At 45.1% G+C, this 19,091-nt stretch overlaps 1 protein-coding gene across 3 annotated transcripts in view; it reads left to right on the top strand.

Moving 5' to 3' along the window:
- The window catches only part of Cabin1 (calcineurin binding protein 1), a 132,877-nt gene that overhangs the window by 23,786 nt on the left and 90,000 nt on the right, over positions 1 to 19,091 (top strand). For all 3 annotated transcript variants that reach the window (XM_048343547.1, XM_048343548.1, XM_048343546.1), the window contains exons 12-22: positions 225 to 442; positions 1,549 to 1,627; positions 2,528 to 2,715; positions 3,587 to 3,739; positions 5,112 to 5,306; positions 8,047 to 8,289; positions 9,493 to 9,649; positions 12,761 to 12,876; positions 14,160 to 14,321; positions 15,882 to 16,088; positions 16,328 to 16,473. In XM_048343547.1, the coding sequence (XP_048199504.1) occupies positions 225 to 442; positions 1,549 to 1,627; positions 2,528 to 2,715; positions 3,587 to 3,739; positions 5,112 to 5,306; positions 8,047 to 8,289; positions 9,493 to 9,649; positions 12,761 to 12,876; positions 14,160 to 14,321; positions 15,882 to 16,088; positions 16,328 to 16,473 (1,864 nt within the window). The remainder of the gene's footprint in view (positions 1 to 224; positions 443 to 1,548; positions 1,628 to 2,527; positions 2,716 to 3,586; positions 3,740 to 5,111; positions 5,307 to 8,046; positions 8,290 to 9,492; positions 9,650 to 12,760; positions 12,877 to 14,159; positions 14,322 to 15,881; positions 16,089 to 16,327; positions 16,474 to 19,091) is intronic.

The following is a 19,091-nucleotide window of genomic DNA, read 5'->3' as shown; positions in this document are numbered from 1 at the left end:
GAAGCCCAGGGTTCGATTCCTCAGCACCACATATATAGAAAAAGCCAGAAGTGGCGCTGTGGCTCAAGTGGTAGAATGCTAGTCTTGAGCAAAAAGAAGCCAGGGACAGTGCTCAGGCCCTGAGTTCAAGCCCCAGGACTGGCAAGAAAAAAAAAAAACCATCAAAGAGAATGAGAGACTAGTCATGAGAGATCCCTTCAGATCAGGTTGTTCTCCCCGGGCAGAGAAGCAGGATGTACATGAGTTCTTGCTGGAGAACCTGACCAACGGTGGCATCCTGGAGCTGATGATGCGCTACTTGAAGGGCATGGGCCACAAGTTCCTGCTAAGGTGGCCACCTGGTCTGGCGGAGGTCGTGCTCAACGTCTATCACAGCTGGAGGAGGCACAGCACCAGTCTGCCCAACCCCTTGCTGAGAGACTGCAGCAACAAGCACATCAAGGTTCGTGCTCTTGAGGATTAGTGTCAGAGTGTGACCATGGGACAGTAGAGCGAGTCTCTAAAGTGGGAGAAAGCTTTCCTGCCTGGGCTTGCATCAAACTGTGATCCTTAGATCTCTGAGTAGCTAGGATTATAGGTGTGAGCCACTGGTTCCTGGCCCCTGAGTGCTTTTAAGGCTTGAATATTGTAGTGTAGATGTAATATCTGACCTTACACATGGTCTCTTCCACAAGACTCTAATGATAGATCTGCCAAGTCTTATCCCTATAAAGATCCATGTACCTTTTTATTTGGTTCTAGTACCGGAATTTGAACTCAAGACTTCATGCTTGTCACACAGGTACTCTAATGCTTGAGCCAAACCTCTGGCCCTTTTTGTGGTTATTTTTTTTTAATTATTATTATTTTTTTTTGGCCAGTCCTGGGGCTTGGACTCAGGGCCTGAGCACTGTCCCTGGCTTCTTCCCGCTCAAGGCTAGCACTCTGCCACTTGAGCCACAGCGCCGCTCCTGGCCGTTTTCTGTATATGTGGTGCTGGGGAATCGAACCTAGGGCCTCGTGTATCCGAGGCAGGCACTCTTGCCACTAGGCTATATCCCCAGCCCTTTTGTGGTTATTTTTGAGATAGTGTTTTGCTTTTTGCCTGGACTGGCCTAGACTGTGATCTTCCTGTTTATGTTTCCTGCTCTAGGTGGGATGACAGGCATGAACAACCATGCACAGCCTTTTTGTTTTGATAAGAGGCCTTGCAAACATTTTTGCCTGGGCTGGCCTGGAACAGTAATCTTCCCAATCTCAGCAAGACATCAGGTTTACTACCATGCCCACCTGTTGATTGAGAGGGGTCTTGCAACCTTTTTGTCTTGGCTGGTCTTACACCATAATCCTCCTGGTTTCTGCCTCTCCAGTAGCTGCTGTTATAGATGTGAGCCGCTGGCACTTGATCATGTTCATCTTTTTATATCTGTCAAATAGTCACTTAGGAAATGGAAAGTAGGTAGATGGAAGAATTTTGTTTTTATCCAAAGATAAATTTGAGTTCAGTGTTCTAGCTCTCTAGTGAATCTTTGTGACTTTCTTCCTGACCTATCTGTGCCTATCCTGCAGGACATGATGCTGATGTCTCTCTCCTGCATGGAGCTCCAGTTGGACCAGTGGCTGCTGACCAAAGGCAGAAGCTCTACAGGTGATCTTCTGAACCCCTGCAGGCTAGAGGAAGCTGAATGGGGTGGCTGAGTCATGGAATTCAGACTTATACCCCCCTGTGGGTACCTTGTCATTGTTCCACACTTGTTCCAGAGTCCTAGAGAAACCTCTCTAACTCCTTATGCTATTACTCAGGATTAAAGAAAATGGAGGTGGGGGGAGAGGGAAAGGGGAAGGGGGGAATGAGGGAAAAGGTAACAAACAGTACAAGAAATGTATCCAGTGCCTAATGTATGAAACTGTAACTTCTCTGTACATCACTTTGACAATAAATAAGAAAAAAAAAGACAACTTAAAAAAAGAAAAGAGAATGGAATATCTGCTTTAGGGTGGCTTCTTTATGTTTTATGTATCCCCAATAATTTTCCTTGCTCATATCAATCATTCTGACTTGTTTTTTTTGTTGGTCATGGGGCTTGAACTCAGGGCCTGGGTGCTGTCTCTGAGCTTTTTTTCTGCTCAAGGCTAGCACTCTGCCACTTTGAGTCACAGCACTACTTCCAATTTTCTGGTGATTAATTTGAGAGAAGAGTATCATGGACTTTCCTGCCCAGGCTGTCTTTGAACCACGATCCTCAGATCTCAGTCTCTTGAGTATCTAGGATTATAGTCAAGAGACTTATTCTGACTTTTAAACTACCTGGTAGGATACAGATACTCTTAAAGCTTATTTTGTGAAATTAGTGGTCCTTTTCCTCTTAGCTGTCAGGTTTTCTGGATCTTGTCTGATCTCTTTGTTGTGTGCTGCGCAAGAGGCTATAAGGCTCCAAGGAACTTGGGGTATTCACGGAGACTGAGAGCTTATGTTAATTACTCTGAAGAGAAAAAGGGTATTTGTGTTTCACACATGAGGGTGATTTGTTGGCCTGCTGGTTTTTAGTGTCTCCTCGGAACTGCCCAGCTGGTGTGGCAAATGGCAGATTTGGGCCTGACTTCCCGGGAACCCACTGCCTTGGTGACCTCCTGCAGCTGTCATTCGCATCGTCCCAGCGTGACCTGTTTGAAGATGGCTGGCTGGAGTTTGTTGTGCGTGTTTACTGGTTGAAGGCTCGTTTCTTGGCATTGCAGGTTGGTTCTATGGTCATAGCATGCCTTGTCATCTGACAGGGAGGACCAAAAGTTGGCCATTTTGGGGACATATGGCTGACTGCATGTATACTTGCACAGTACTTATTTCCGCACTGGGCTTGGCATGAAGAAGTGGGACATTGTGGGGAATTGCCAGTGTGTCAGAATTCCAAGCATGACTACTGCTCTACAAAGCACCTTAGCTCGGTTACAAAGTTCTAGAAGGGATCTCCTCTGCTTCCTGTTGACCTGTAATCAAGATGGCCTTGGTTGAACCATTATTTATGCTTCAGTGAGAAAATGTAAATACATGAATAGAAGCAGAGCTTTCTAGAGAGTAATATCCCATATTGTGAGAGTTCTAGATACGCTTCTCCTTGGATCCTGGTCTAGAAGACAGGAGTGGATTTACTGTTCCCCAGGACCTAGCACTTGATAGTACCTGGTGCATTGGTAGGGTAAGCCAGAGATTGCTAAGTCTCAATAGCAGTAGTTTAGTCTTAGGGAAGTAAGATTGTTGAATGTGAAGAACATCAGTTCTAGAATGAGGACAGACTTAGGTTCTAAACCTGGCTCTGCCAGATACCTGGCTTACTCTCATATAAATTATCCATGTCCTTACTTAGAGCATAGCATTAATGATATTTCCTCTCATAGTGTTGTAGTATGGATCATTCATTCATTCAGTCATTCAATGAGTATTCATCGAGCCCAGTCTATGTGCCAAAGCCTTTTCTGGGTATAGCAGTAACTGGATTACCTCCCTGCCAAGGGCACCCATAATCTATGAGATCAGCAGTGCAAGAAACCTGACACAGAAAAATCAGTTTTCTGTATTTTGTCCCTGTTTTTTGGTTTTCCTTCTGACTAGGGAGACATGGAACAGGCCCTTGAGAACTATGACATCTGCACAGAAATGCTCCAGAACTCCACTGCCATCCAGGCAAAAGCAGGGGTTGAGCAAAGAGACATTGTCATCCGGCTGCCAAACCTCCATAATGACTCAGTTGTTTCCCTGGAGGAGGTGAGTGGGAGTTTTTAATGCACAGATATATTGAGTTGGCCATTAGACGAGGCCTTGACTTATCTTTGAGAAACAAGAGCTGTCCACAGATGTCCTGATGGCATACTCTCCTAATGGAAAGTTTGTTCAAGTAAAGATGGAAGGTATGGATTCCTCTGCTAGCATGATTTAAAACTGGTTATTGCTTAGCTCTCATGTGTGTGATAGTAACTATCAAAACTGGAAGAAAGTATCAGCTGGTGCAGACCAAAGTTGGTCTGGCTATGGGCTGAAATAGCAGTCAGAGTACTTATGCTAAGTTCCATCTGAGTGGCACCACTTCTGTTCTGTAGCAGTTCTGCATCTCTCATATGTCCACATGGGTGAAAGAAGCCTTTGGACTCTTCCAGCTTTGTTTCAGGGCAAGAATAGGTGTGGTACCCTGCTGCCTATGTGCTGAGACTGCATCAGGCCCTTTATTAAGAATGTTCTGTGGGTTGGTAATGTGTCCCAACCTCTAGTCCATTTCTGTGTTGGGCATCCTGATTCTCTATGGCTCTGCAAGTCTGGTTTTCTGATTTTTGACCACATGGCTGTCTGACAATTTTGCCTGATGCTATTCTGGAGGCACTCTGCTTCATAGTAATTTTGGGTTTGAGGTGTGTGTGTGTGTGTGTGTGTGTGTGTGTGTGTGTGTACCGGTTTGAGGTGTGTGTGTGTGTGTGTACCGGTTTGAGGTGTGTGTGTGTGTGTGTGTGTGTGTGTGTGTGTGTGTGTGTGTGTGTGTGTACCGGTCTGGGGCTTGGACTCGGGGGCCTGGGTGCTGTCCCTGGGCTGTTTCGTTTAAGGCCAGCACTCTACCACTTGAGCCCTACTTCCAGCTTTTTTGATGGTTAATTGGAGATAAGAGTTTTACAGACTTTTCTACCTAGTCTGGCTTTGAACTGTGTTCCTCAGAATTTAGCCCGCTGAGTAGCTAGGATTACAGGTGTGAGCCACTGGTGCCCAGCTTGGGGTGTGTGTATGCGTGTGCTTAAAGAGTGTACTTAAAGAGTGAGCAGTGTACTTAAAGAGTGTGTGGTGTGTTAGTTTTTTAAAGAATTGGATGCTTTAGGGCTGGGGATGGGGTACCTTGATAGTGCTTGCCTATTCCAGGGCCTTGGGCCCTGGGCCCTGCCAACAAAAAGAAAAGAAAATGGAAGGCCTTGGCCTTCATATAAATACTTTGAAAGTCATATACATTCCGTGTGAGCACTGATCGATTAACAGAGTCTAATACATTTTGGCTGTGGGTAGGGGCTTAGAGGCTAATTTTAGCTTCTTCTTCTGGGAAGCCAGATTCAGGAAGGGTACGAGGGTTGCCAACTAGGCAATATTTCTGGGCCTTTTTCAGATTGATAAGAACCTGAAGTCACTAGAACGCTGCCAGTCTTTGGAGGAGATTCAGCGGCTCTATGAGGCTGGTGACTACAAGGCTGTTGTGCATCTACTCCGCCCCACTTTGTGTACCAGTGGGTTTGACCAGGCCAAACACCTGGAGTTTATGACTTCCATTCCTGAGAGGCCAGCCCAGCTGCTTCTGCTACAGGTGTGTGTGTGTTCCCCACTTGGGTCCCCTACAACTATTTGTATCTTCTTGTGTATGTATTTGCCCTCTCAAGACTTTGAGGTAGTCCTGGAGATCACAGAAAAGTGGAAGTCCAGATCACCAGCCTAACCTCTAGAAAGATTCTATAGAGAGATATGATTAGACTAGAGTAATGTGAGAATGTAGGAGTACAGAGTCTATGTGGTTCAAGGAGAGCCTTGCACTTGACTCTGAACTTCTGCATGTCAAAGGAGAAAAGAATGATTAGAATTCCATTCATCTGTCCATTCATTCATCTTGTTTTTAATGATGTTTTGTTTTGTTTTAGATAACCTTAACTATATAACCTAGTCTGGCCTGGAACTTGTGGTCCGTTCAGGATTATAGATACATGCTACCATGCTTGGCTGTTTTTATTGCCTTTATTTTTATTTTTTGCACTGGGATTGAATCCCTGGAGCGTCCTATATACTTGGTGAGCACTCAGCTGCTTATGCCATAAAACTAGTCATTTTATTTGCATTTTGTTTTTAATTAAATTTTATTTTTAATTTAAAAAAATTTGTGTGCTGGTTCTGGGACTTGAACTCAGCCTGGGTGCTGTTCCTGAGCTTTTTTTTTCTCAAGGGTAGCACTCTACCACTTGAGTCACAGTTCCATTTCTGGCTTTTTGTTAATTGGAGTTAAGAATCTCATGGGCTTCCCTGCCTGGGGTTGTTTTTGAACTGAAATCCTCCTATTTTAAGTCTCCTGAGTAGCTAGGATTGTAGTTATGAACCACTGGCACCTGTTTTTTTTTTTTTTTTTTTTTTCCCAGCCCTGGGGCTTGGACTCTGGGCCTACTAGGTGCTGACCCTGAACTCCTTTTTGCTCAAGGCTAGCATTCTACCACCTGAGCCACAGTACCATGTTCAGCTTTTTCTGTGATTAATTGGAGATAAGAATCTCATGGGGCTGGGAATGCAGTTTAATATTAGAGTGCTTGCCTACCATGCATGAAGCCGTGGGTTCAATTCCTCAGGACCACATAAACAGAACAAGCTGGAAGTGGCTCTGTGGCTTAAGTGGTAGAGTACTAGCCTTGAGGAAAAGAAGGTTAGGGACAATGCCCAGGCCCTGAGTTCAAGTCCCAGGACTAGCAAAGAAGAGAGAGAGAGAGAGAGAGAGAGAGAGACAGAGACAGAGAGAATATCTCATGGATTTTTCTGCCTAGGCTGGCTTCGAACTGTGATATTCAGGTCCTTAGATCTCAGCCTCCTGAGTAACTGGGGTTACAGTTGAACCACAGGCACCTGGCTTATGTGGCTATATTTTATTTATTTATTTGTTGGTTATTTTTGGTGCCTGTGCCTGCTTTCAGTCTGGGCCTGGGCGCTGTCCCTAAGCTTCTTTTGTGTAAGGCTAGTGTTATACCACTTGAGCCACAGATCTACTTCCAGATGTTTTTATAGTTTAGTGGAAATAAGAATGTCACAGACTTTGTTTTGAGACACAGTCTGTGCTTTATCTAGGCTAGCCTAGAACTTGTAATCCTTTACCTCCCAAGTAGCTAGAATTGTAGACTTGTGTTACCATGCTCAGCCTGTTTCTATTGCTATTTTACTTAACTCTGGAGTAGATATAAAATGGATAGATGTTCAACTGCATGCTGGTGGCTCATGCCTGTAATCTAGCTACTTGGAAGCTGAGATCTGAGAATTGTTAGAAGTCAACCTGGGCAGGAAAGTCTGTGAGACTCTTATCTCCAATTAACTACCAAAAAGCTGGAAATGGAGCTGTAGTTTAAGTGGTAGAGCAGTAGCCATGAGAAACGCCCCCTCCCCAAACAAAACAAAATCAATAGAAAACACCTACCACCACCACCACCACAATGAAAAAAACTCTCAGGAACAGCATCTAGGCCTTGTGGTTAAAATCACTATCACATTATATGTATTATCTTAATGGACCCTTCCCTTTCAATTTAGAAAGAATCTTATTCCAGCTTTTTGTTCAGATTACATGCAGCATCTCAATCCTTTCCTTTCTTAAACTGGGAAATAGTTGAGTTACGACTACGTGAATAGAGGTATCTCAGCCCTGTAAAGGGGGAGGAAAGAGTTGGTTTGGGGAGAGAGCAGAGGAGTAGGGGGCAGGCTATTAACTCCTGAGTCAGGTAGGCCCAAAGTGAGATTAGCAGATGAGGTTTGGCTGACCTCAGTTATCATGGCATGCTGTAGGGTTGCCTAGCATGGCAGTGTGTGGGAGGGATATCTGGATATAAAAGAGAGAAAAGGCCAGCCCTTTTACTTCTGTAGGATGGTTTCAATGTTCAGTTGCTGGTTTGCTCTTGTTGATATCATCAGCTACTGGATGCTTCCACATAGATCATTATCTGCCTTCCCAGAGGGCCTATGCTGCACTAGGAAACCTTCCTTTCTTTTGCACTGTCTTTCCTCTCATCCCAGCTTTCCTCATGCCAGGTCTGGATCCAGGTGTGCTGAGCTCACAAAGTCTTTTCATCTCAATTCTTTTTTTTTTTTGGCCAGTCCTGGGCCTTGGACTCAGGGCCTGAGCACTGTCCCTGGCTTCTTCCCGCTCAAGGCTAGCACTCTGCCACTTGAGCCACAGCGCTGCTTCTGGCCGTTTTCTGTATATGTGGTGCTGGGGAATCGAACCTAGGGCCTCGTGTATCCGAGGCAGGCACTCTTGCCACTAGGCTATATCCCCAGCCCCTCATCTCAATTCTTATTGTGCTTAGGACTCCTTGCTCCGGCTGAAAGACCACCAGCAATGTTTCGAGTGCTCTGATGTGGCTCTGAATGAGGCTGTCCAGCAGATGGTGAACTCCAGTGAGGCTACAACCAAGGAGGAGTGGGTGGCAACGGTGACCCAGCTGCTGCTGGGCATTGAGCAGGCACTGTCTGAGGATAGCACTGGCAGCATCCTGAAGGACTCATCCTCCACCACTGGCCTTGTTCGGCTTACTAACAACTTGATCCAGGTAACCCCTGGCTGCTTCGCACCAGTGATCCAGTGGCTGTGTTACTCTGATGTTTCTTTCTTCTGTAGATCACTGGCTTTCATTGTCAGTTAGGCACACCAAAGGGGATGCCTTGGCCTTTCTGGCTACAACATTTGGGAATCAGAGGTGGTGGCTGTGCACAGGTTGCAAATATTTGTTGGGTTGGGTATTAGAGATGATTAGCATTCAATCCTACAAGATTCTCCCAGACATCCCATCCAGAGATGAAGAAACAATCTCAGATGGGAAGCACTATCTGCTTGCAGTGATCCAGAAGCAGAGTGGGGGCTAGAGCCCACACCTGACTACCTGCCAGAGTTCCCCACCATCCAAACCATCCTGGCCCTTAAAACTGAGGTATGGTCACAGTACCCTCTATCATCCAGGCAGGCTTTTAGAGGAGAACTTTCCTCTGAGCCACCCTCAACTTTCTCCTTAGCTCTGTTCAAGTCATCAGAAAATCCTGCCAAACTACAATCTTCCGACCTCTAGCTATTGTTTCTTACCTGTGCCATGTTTGTTTTGCCATAGTCTAGGCCACTGTCATCTTCTACATGAACCGTGACATCACATACCCTTTAGTCCTTCCTGCCCCTCTACCTTTCCTGCCCAGCTTCTACCCTGCCACAAGGTCACCTTTCCTGGACAGATTTATGAATGTCTCTCCTGTGTGGGGTTTGAAACATGGCTCAGTTGGTAGAGCAACAGTCAATGAGCAAAAGCATCAGGTACCAAGTTTGAGTCTGGGTCTCAGACAAAAACAAAGAAAAGATATAAATGTCTCTTCCCTTGCATAAAGCTTCTCACATTCTTTCTGGGTGGTGTGCTGCCAAAGGAACCTGCCTCCTCCTTGGCTACAGCCATTATGGGCCACCCTCTGGGGCCCCTGCCTTTAAGTAAGACTGTCTTCTGCTTTCACATGCTGCCCTCTCTAGGTGTTTGACACACTAAAGCTGTTCACTTAGTGTCCTACTCTTAAGGGCTCACTTTTGCCTGCCCTGCCACTCTGCTGCCCTGTTTGCTTTCATTGCAGCAACCCTACAGATCCATAGTGCTCACATAGCTTGTCTCTGGCTCTCTTTCCCTGGGTGCTTTTCTAGAGGGAACTGCCATAAGTGCTTATTTTAGGAGGGCTGGGAGCAGAACTGGTCCTACTGTGACATCTGTAGTGCCCTCCATCAGGTCATTGACTGCAGCATGGCGGTGCAGGAGGAGCCCAAGGAGCCCCATGTCTCCTCAGTGTTGCCCTGGATCATCCTGCACAGGATCATCTGGCAGGAGGAGGATACCTTCCACTCACTGTGCCAGCAGCAACAGCTCCAGAGCCCAGCAGAGGAAGGTGTGCTGGCAGAAGGTTTGGTTGGGTGGGCTCTCATTTCTGTGTCTTTGCCTCTGGACTCCAAGGTCTTACCCAGGAACTATGAGGTTCAGTAGAACAAGACGTGAGACTGCTTGGTATTCCCCATCTATAGATAGTTGTCAGGAAACTAGTAAAAATACAAACTTATATAAAGCTAGCTGGTGGTGGCTCATGCCTGTAATTCTAGCTACTCAGCAGGCTGAGACCTAAGGATCATGGTTCAAAGCCAGCCCAAGTAAAGCCCATGTGACTTTTATCTCCAGTAAACTACAGTACTCAAAAAACCAACCAACCAGAAGTGGTGCTATAGCTCAAGTGGTAGAGTGCTAGATTTGAGCAAAAAAGGAGCTCAGGAGCAATGCTCAGGCCCTGTAGGACAGCCCCAGGACTGGTACTATGTATGTGTGTGTGTGTGTGTGTGTGTGTATACATATACATATATGTGTGTGTATGTGTATGTATATATATTTGAGGGGGGGCGGAATTCAATACAAGAAAAATACAAGTTGGGCTGGGAATGTGGCTTAGTGGTAGAGTGTTTGCCTAGCATGCAGGAAGCCCTGGGTTCAATTCCTCAGCACCACATAAACAGAAAAGGCCAGAAGTGGTGCTGTGGCCTTGAGCAAAAAGAAGCCAGGAACAGTGCTCAGGCCCTGAGTCCAAGCCCCAGGACTAGGGGAAAAAAACAACACAAAAACCAAGTTGGCCCTGGGTATGCATCTCAGGATGAGCCTAACCTAGTCTTGTACAAGTGTGGTCAGAAAAGAATTTCCTGAGGGGGTGTGTGTGTGTGTGTGTGTGTGTGTGTGTGTGTGTGTGTACAGGGCTTAAACACAGGGCTTTGTGTACTTGCTCTGGTTTTTCACTCATAGCTAGCACTCTACCACTTGAACCACACCTACTTCTGGCTTTTAATTTTACTTAAAGACATTTTCATTGTTATTATAAAGGTGATATACAGAGGGATTACAGTTACATAACTCAGGTAAAGAGCACATTTCCTTTTGGATAATGTCACCACTTCCCTTGCTCTCTCCCAGTTTTTCCCTCCCATTTTCAACATAGTGTCCAGTGAGTACCATTGCTGCCTTTTTTCACCCTTTGTCCCTCCATTTCTGTGATTCCCCTTATGCTCCCAAAGACATATAAATGAACAAACAGAACAATAACAAAAAAGAAAAAAAAGCCTCTTTCCATTTCTTGGAGTTCATTTCAATAAATACTATTTTGTTTGATCAGATGCACATAGGCATTGTGCCTTTCTGTTCCTCTTCTAAGAGTATCCTCCTTTGATCTCACTGTGTATGATTGCCTAGAGATCTGTGTAATTTATTATGTCCTGGTGTGTATTAGATCTTTGAGAGAAAACATGTGTCATTTGTCTCTTTGAGCTTGGCTTATTGCACTTAACATGATTTGTTTTAGGTCCATCCATTTCCCTGCAAATGACATAATATTATTCTTTCCAATGGCTGTGTAATTCCATTGCGTATAGTTACCAGTTCTGGCTTTAAAAAGAAAAATTGTAGATAAGAGTCTCAGGGATTTGTCTGCTTGAGCTGGCTCCAAACTACAGTCCTCAGATCTCAAACTTCTGAGTAGCTAGGATTATAGGCATGAGCCAGTAGTGCACAGTTTGTGGGAATTGTTTTTAACAAGTGACCAGAAAGGAAACAAGGAAAGAGAAACACACAAATGTCTTTGACTTTGGAAAGTGTGTCAAGGAAAGGAAAAATTCTGATGACTGACAGAAGACATGGTTCTATTTCCCGGTATTTTTTAATGAGGTGAATTGAAGGAAGATGATTATTAGACCAAATTCTTGGGAGAATGTTATTATCTTTTCATTTGTGGAGAGCAGGTGGCTGCAAAAGCTTCTCCATGTCACTGTGACCCTTAGCTAATGCTTCTGGGTCCTGCCATTGCCCTATGACCAGACTGTTGAAGGAAGAAACTCAAAACTAAAACATTTCTGGCTGGGTGGTAAGGGCCCTGGTGAGGGCACTGTCACATTGAGCACACACTGAAGTAGGGTTTATTAGGCCTTTCTTGTAGAAGAAGGGCAGGAGGAAGGATTGGGCAGAAAAAGAACTTGAACTGTTGATACAGGTCTGAAAAAGCCATGCTTAGCCTGGCACAGAGCAGTCCTTCCATGTTGGACTAAGGTTATACTCTCATCCTGCTCAGTCCTGTTTGTGGCTCCCACAGGTAGTATGCGAGTCCTAAAGCTGTAGCAGATGCTGAAGGAGATTGGCAGCTGGAGACAAGTCCTCTCCTAAAGGCAAATCTCAGAATGAGAACAGAACTTAAATGCTGTCCTCTTTTGCAAACAGAGAGGTAGAATTGTAGCTTTAAGGAACAGGCAATCTGGTCATGTGTAGGAGAGTGCCTCAGAAAATTCGTTCATGTTATATTTGAGCACCTACTAAGTCTGGAGGAGCCAGGAGCTGGTGGCTCATGTCCGAATCCTACTTATTCAAGGCTAAGGTTGAGGATCAAGATTTGAATCCAGCCCTGGCGGGAGTCTGTGAGACTCATCTCCATTAACCATCGAAAAGCTGGAAGTGGAGCTATGGCTCAAGTGGTAGAGTGCTAGTCTTGAGTGAAAAAGCTCAGGGACAGCAGACAGGCCCCAGAACTGGCACACACACAAAGATATTTATAGAGGATGAAATCAATAAGCCAACATGCAAAGGCATGGGATAACAGGTACCTACTACCACAATGAACTGCTTCTGTCAATCTCATGGACTTTTCTGCCCCAACCGGCTTGAAATCATAATTCTTCTGATCTCTGTCTCTCACATAGGTTGAGATAACAGGCATGTACTTTTTGTTGAGCTTTTTGCCCAGGCTTGCAGCAAACAATTCCCAATTTCAGTCTTACAAATAGCTAGGATAGCAGGTGTGAGCCATTGGTGCCCTGCTTACATTGCTTTATTGATATACATGGTTCTTTCTTCTTTAAAACAGATAAGAGGAAAGTAAGAAAATCAGTGACCACAGTGGTACAGAAACACCCCAAAGATGAGACCTTGTGGTCCCAGGTGCATGTGTTGTTAACTGTTTGTTGGTCTGAATTTTCCCCAGGGATATCAGAGACTCCCATGCTCCCATCTTCCCTCATGCTGCTCAACACAGCCCACGAGTACTTGGGTAGGAGGTCCTGGTGCTGCAATTCAGATGGGGCCCTGCTGAGATTCTATGTAAGTGATCCCCTTGGGCCAGGTGCTGCCATTTCAGGGCTGGGACTGGTGAGGAGGGATTCCTGTGTCTTGCTTTGTCCCCCCTCTGCCCCTGACCCTGTAGGGCCCCCATTGTGCTGTTTTGACTTTACTGCATGTATGTGGCTACTGAAACTTGCCAGAAAATCTCAACTTGGTTCCGGTTAGTTTTCTGTTTTTGTGGCAAAATGCTTCGAAGTTCAACTTAAAGGAGGAAAAGTTTATTTTAGCTCATAATTTTAGAGATTTCGGTCTAGGGTCACTTGGACACATCATCCTTGGGCTTGTGGCAACATCATAGAGCATATATAGCACAGGAAACCTGTTCACCTCATCATGTTGGGAAAGCAAAGAGAAAGACAGAAGGGAACAGGGGTCTCAATATCCTCCTCAAGAACTCACCCCCAATAACTAGCCTAATTTCCTTTTTTTTTTTTTTTTGCCTGTCTTGGGCCTTGAACTCAGGGCCTGAGCACTGTCCCTGGCTTCTTTTTTGCTCAAGGCTAGCACTCTACTATTTGAGCCACAGTACCACTTCTGGCCATTTTCTATATATGTGGTGCTTAGGAATCGAACCCAGGGCTTCATGTATACAAGGCAAGCACTCTTGCCACTTGGCCATATTTCTAGTCCCCTAACTTCCTTTTACTCCCCCACCTCCTAAAGGTTACATTACTCACCAATATCTCCATAGGTAGGAAACCGAGCCTTTAACACATGGGCCTTTGCAGGTCTTTCAGGATTGACACTATAGAGATTTCCATCTGGGCATGGTAGCACCTTCCTATAATCACAGTATGTGAGAGGCTGAAGCAGGAGAATCATGAATTCTAGGTCAGCCTAAGCTATACAGTAAGATAACTATCTCAGAACAAAGCAAAACAAACTAAGAAAATAGAAGGAAGAAAAGGTGATGAGTATTTACTTAGCAATTTAATAGCTACATAAATGAGTGAAGAAGTAACCTGAACCTAAAATATCTTCTTCTAGTGGCTGGTGAATGCTGGCCAGGTGTGGTGGGAGGAAAGTAGTTTGCAAGTCCAGCAGGAACTACTGCCAGAGCTGCCCAGAGTAAGACCACTGGGATAAGAAAATTTTCCTTGAAAGAAGTCTTTGGAATACAGTCATACCGGGACCTCAAACGTTGCTTCCTCAGGTTAACAGAGTAAATAGAGAGGTGGTCTCCAGGGGTCCTGCTGTGGCAGGAGAAGGCTGTGACTATAGCCTTAGGCATCTCCTTAGGCATCTCTTCCTGCCTCTTGTAGGTTCGAGTTCTCCAAAAGGAGCTTACTGCATCCACCTCTGAAGATACTCACCCCTACAAGGAGGAGCTGGAGACAGCCTTGGAACAGTGCTTCTACTGCTTGTACAGCTTCCCCAGCAAGAAGAGCAAGGCCAGGTACCTTGAGGAACACTCAGCCCAGCAGGTGAGAGTGACACACAGGCCTGAGAGGAAACAACTCTGAAGAGGGATGGGGCTCCAGAAAAGCTGAATCTCTTTGAAGAACATTAGATTAGTCACAGCTCCACAGTTCTAGTACAAGTTATACCAGGATAAATTAAGTGGATGGTCTGATGACATCTGACTATAAAGGGCAGGAGTTTCACTTGCAAAGGTGTATCTTTATAAATATTGGCTAATGATTTAAAATTTCAGCCTGACAGTTACCCATAGATTTATTTACAGTCAATTTGTTTGATATGCATGATTTCTTTGAGAATTTGTGTGTGGGGGAGGGGTAATATTGGGGTTTAACTGAGGACCTTGCATTAGCTAGGCTGATAATATACCATGGAGGTACACTTCCAGCCCTATTTTTTTTTAATCAATTATTTTTAGGATAGGTTCTTTTCCTCCCTGCATATGTGCCTGAGCCATAGTCTGTCCACTTTGGGCTTCTCATTATAGCTGGGATCACAGGTATGAACCACCATATCCAGCTTCCCTTTAAAAATTTTTTAAATTTTAATTTTATTGTAGAGGTGTTGTACAGAGAGGTTGCAGTTATGTAAGTAAGGCAATGAATACCTTGTTAAACATTGCAACCCCCCTCTTGGTTTTCTCCCACTTTTCCTCCATCCCTCCCCCACATATTTCCCCCTCCCCTCCAGCTTCCCTTTTATATAGATGGAGTCTCATAACTTTTCTGGGCCATCCTGGCACAACATCCCTCTTGATCCCTCCCACATAGCTTGAGATGACAGTTGTTTACCACTATGCCCAGCTTTGCGTTAAGAAGTCTCACAAAGTTTTCTGTCCAGGCTGGCCTGAAACTGAAATCCTCCTGTTGTTAGCCTCCCACGTAGCTAGGATTACAGAAGTAAGCCATTGGCACCTGGCTGCTGCTTTTTTTTTTTTTTTTAAGTTTTCTCAGGGCACTATTGAGTATATTATCTCATAGCTCCTCGATCCTATTTTAGGGATTCTATCCCCTAAAATGTAAGCCCCTTAGGATAGGACTTCCATTTTTTTTTAAATTTATTTATTGTTAAAGTGATGTACAGAGGGGTTGCCGTTTGCTATGTATTGCAGTGAGTACATTTCATATTGGGCTTCCATTCTTATCCTCCATTCTGGCCCCTGTCTCTAGGATCACCTTTGCTTAGAAACAGTATTCAGGTAATTTTTTTCAACCAACTGGCTTAGGTGGGCAGCTCAAGTGGGGAGAGGGTCATTGGTAGCCCGACATCTCCACTCAAGATTGAACCTCCTCATCTGCTAAACCATATGATTTTTCAGAGCATAAGCACAGACCTCAGTTTCCAGCATGCTTTTTTTTTCTTTTCTTTTTATGGCCAACATGTTTTTCACAGTTGGATTAATGATTACAGTGGGCATGAAGATTTTAAGAAGTGTAAATGTTTTAGGCTCTCCAATATATTGTAACTTCATTTACATTGGGCATAGTATGCTTCTATAAAGGAACTTTTTCTTCTTTTCTTTACCCTACGTGTACTATGAGTCTGCCTTCTGTCTTTTTTTCAAGGTGGATCTTATATGGGAAGATGCCCTGTTTATGTTTGAGTACTTTAAGCCCAAGACCCTTCCTGAATTTGACAGCTATAAGACCAGCACTGTATCTGCTGACTTGGCCAACCTCCTGAAGAGAATTGCTACCATTGTGCCTCGTACAGAGAGGCCAGCACTGCGTTTGGACAAAGTGTCCGCCTACATTGAAGGGACCTCAACTGAGGTGGGCCTTCATAGATATGCATATATGGGGTAATGGAGATGTTCACATCCCTTATCCTGTGGGACTTTTGTACATATACCCTGGCTTCTTCCTTGTTATGGACCAGATAGATGCTGGGCCAAGGAAAGCTGCGGGGTGGGGGGGTGGGGTGGTTGTTATGATCAAACAGTTCTGGGTTTGTAGGTCACACCTGAGTCCTTGACTTTGCTTCCTCTCATACTTATTCTGTCACATGCCAGGTTCCCTGCCTCCCAGAAGGGGCAGACCCCTCTCCTCCAGTGGTGAATGAGCTCTACTACCTCTTGGCTGATTATCATTTCAAAAACAAGGAACAGTCTAAGGCCATTAAGTTCTACATGCATGACATCTGTATTTGCCCGAACAGGTGGGTAATGTGGTGGTGGAATGGGGCTGGTTGCTGGGAGTACTGGGATATCTCTAGTTCAGTTTGGAGTTTCCCTGACCATAGCAAGGAGACTAGGAGGAAAAAATGAGGACAAGGAGGTAGTTTAGTGTTGTATAGTTATTAAAAAGGCAGATTCTCTATAAAAAGAAGAGTGAAGGAGAAGGCTTTGTTTTCCCCCAAAGACCCTGGGAGGGTCATTGAGAGTAGAGGAGGTATAAGGTGCTCTTGTGGGTCTTTGAGTGTAGGTCAAGTAGGTGCTGCCCAGCTCCATCCTGTGGTTTTATGCTGGCTCATTTCCTGGTTTCAGCCCTAGGATGGCTGATGTCTACTCTTGGTGCTTCTATTGTATGCTTTTTAATTACAGTTGGTTTCTTGGGATAGGAGAAGTAATAAACTAACTCAGACCAGGAGTTCTCTTCTCTTGTGATACAGTGTATTGTTGGCTCCCAGGGTAGTCACAGTGGTATGTATAGAAGAGCCCCATGTACATGAGGCTCATGCTTTTTTCTCATGGGGCCTTGCTCAACTTTCTCTTAAAATGTGTTTGGCTTGAGCATCCTGAAGTGCTCTGCTGTTTTCATGAAGTCTGCTACACTTGGTTGAGAGGAAATGTCTTCTCTTGGCTGCCTTGGAGCAAGGCCAGAATGAGGCCACCATGACCTGACTCTTAAGTGTAGCATTACGGGTAGCATTTCTGGAAATACTCAGGTGCTAACTCATGATGGCTACCCTTGAACCATGGATGAGTTGGAAACAGAGCATTTAAAAAAGCATTTTGTTGTTATTGTAAAGGTGATGTGCAGAGGGGTTACTGTTATATAAGTCAGGTAAAGAGTACATTTCTTTTTGGACAGTGTCACCCCTTCCCTCCCAGTTTTTCCCTCCCACTGCCACAAGTTTGTTTTGTTTTTTATTTCAGTCACAGGGCCTGATAGGGCCAGGGTGCTGGCCCTAAGCTCTCATTTTTATTTTATTTTATTTATTTATTTATTTTTGCCAGTCCTAGGGCTTGAACTCAGGGCCTGGACACTATCCCTAAGCCTCTTTGTGCCCAAGGCTAGCACTCTACCACGTGGGCCATAGTGCCACTTTTGGCTTTTTCTGTTTATGTGGTACTGAGGAATCAAACCCAGGGCTTCATGTATGCTAGGCAAGCACTCTACCACTAAGCCACATTCCCAGCCCTGAAACAGAGCATTTTTTACTCAGGGAGAATGAGAGAATTCACCCATTCAGGACCTACCTGACCATAGGGAGGAAGGATTAGATCTGAGTGCAGAAGCCAGTTTGTAAGACTTCCATAGCTTGTGGGAAACAGCCCTCATAAGACCCCTTTTGCTCAGCCTATCATTTTCTTTAGGCAGAGAGCCATGTACTTAGAGGCCTGGCTGTCCTCTGGAATCACTGTGCTCCACTGTAATGGCATGGCCTTGCACTCTGGCTGGCTAAGCATTCATTGTGTGACACACTGGGTGTGGGGTGGGGGTGGGGTTACCTCTGTACTGTTGCTTTCTTATCTGAAAAGTTAAGATTATGAAACTCACCATCCATGAAGTATCAGGCACCTGGTATGGCTCTTCTTACCTGACAGTCCTTTAGTCAGTGGAATAGAGTCACAAAGACTCAACTTTGCCATCTACTTTTTTTTTGTTTGTTTGTTTGATCATGGGGTCTGGGTGCTGTCTGAGCCTTTTCACTCAAGGATAGAGTTCTGCCACTTTGAGCCACAGTGCCACTTCCAGCTTTCTGGTGGTTAATTGGAGATAAGAGTCTCATAGACTTTGCTTCCTGGGCTGGCTGTGAACTGTGATCCTCAGATCTCAGCCTCCTGAGTAGCTAGGATTACAGGTGTGATTCACTAGTGCCTGGCTTCAACTTTGCCTTAGGGGATATCAACCAGTCAGATCTAGTCCACTGAGCAGCTGTGCTACAGAGGAGGGGTTTCCTATGAAGACTGGCCCCAGGACCAAGGAGGGACTTGTTTGGCTTGGTCCTGAGCTCCAACCTTTGGCCTCCTTTATTCTGGCCCTCACAGGTTGATGCCAGGGGAGCCTCAGGGCTCTGTCTGTTTTCTCAGCTAGCCTGTTGAGTAGTGAGAAGTTCCCCACTGTCTGGGTAGCAGACAGCTGGGTGGACAGTAATGTCCTGATTGTAGCATTAGAGGTTGCTATAGGGAACAATCTATGACTGTGTTGTCCATTCCTGAGCTGGAAGTGGTCCAGGCAGTTCATCTGTTTGGGGAAGGAGGCAGTATAGTGCATTTCTACTGCCAAGGAAGCAGTTCTGAATCCAGTGCCAGAACCAGACCTGTCTCGTATAAGTCAGAGCCCAGTGTATGGGCTCTGGACATTTCCTCCTCCTGAGTTCACATCATTACTTCCCTGGTCCTCTCACCGTCCCTGTGGGTCAGCTATTCCAGAGAATCAAGTGTGTATAGTTCTGCCAAGATCAGATCCTGACATCAGAAGGCTCTAAAGGACACATAAGAATTTTCAGTTGTCATGATTATGTTTTTTGCCTTTGGTTACTGTATTGTGACAGGAAATAGTGGTTTTCATGCAGTCACATGAGTACTGTTATGATGTGGTTCCTTTCTT

This window comes from Perognathus longimembris, chromosome 3, assembly GCF_023159225.1.
Source record: "Perognathus longimembris pacificus isolate PPM17 chromosome 3, ASM2315922v1, whole genome shotgun sequence".
NCBI classification, from domain to species: Eukaryota; Metazoa; Chordata; class Mammalia; order Rodentia; family Heteromyidae; genus Perognathus; species Perognathus longimembris.
This window is presented reverse-complemented; position numbering and strand designations above follow the sequence as displayed.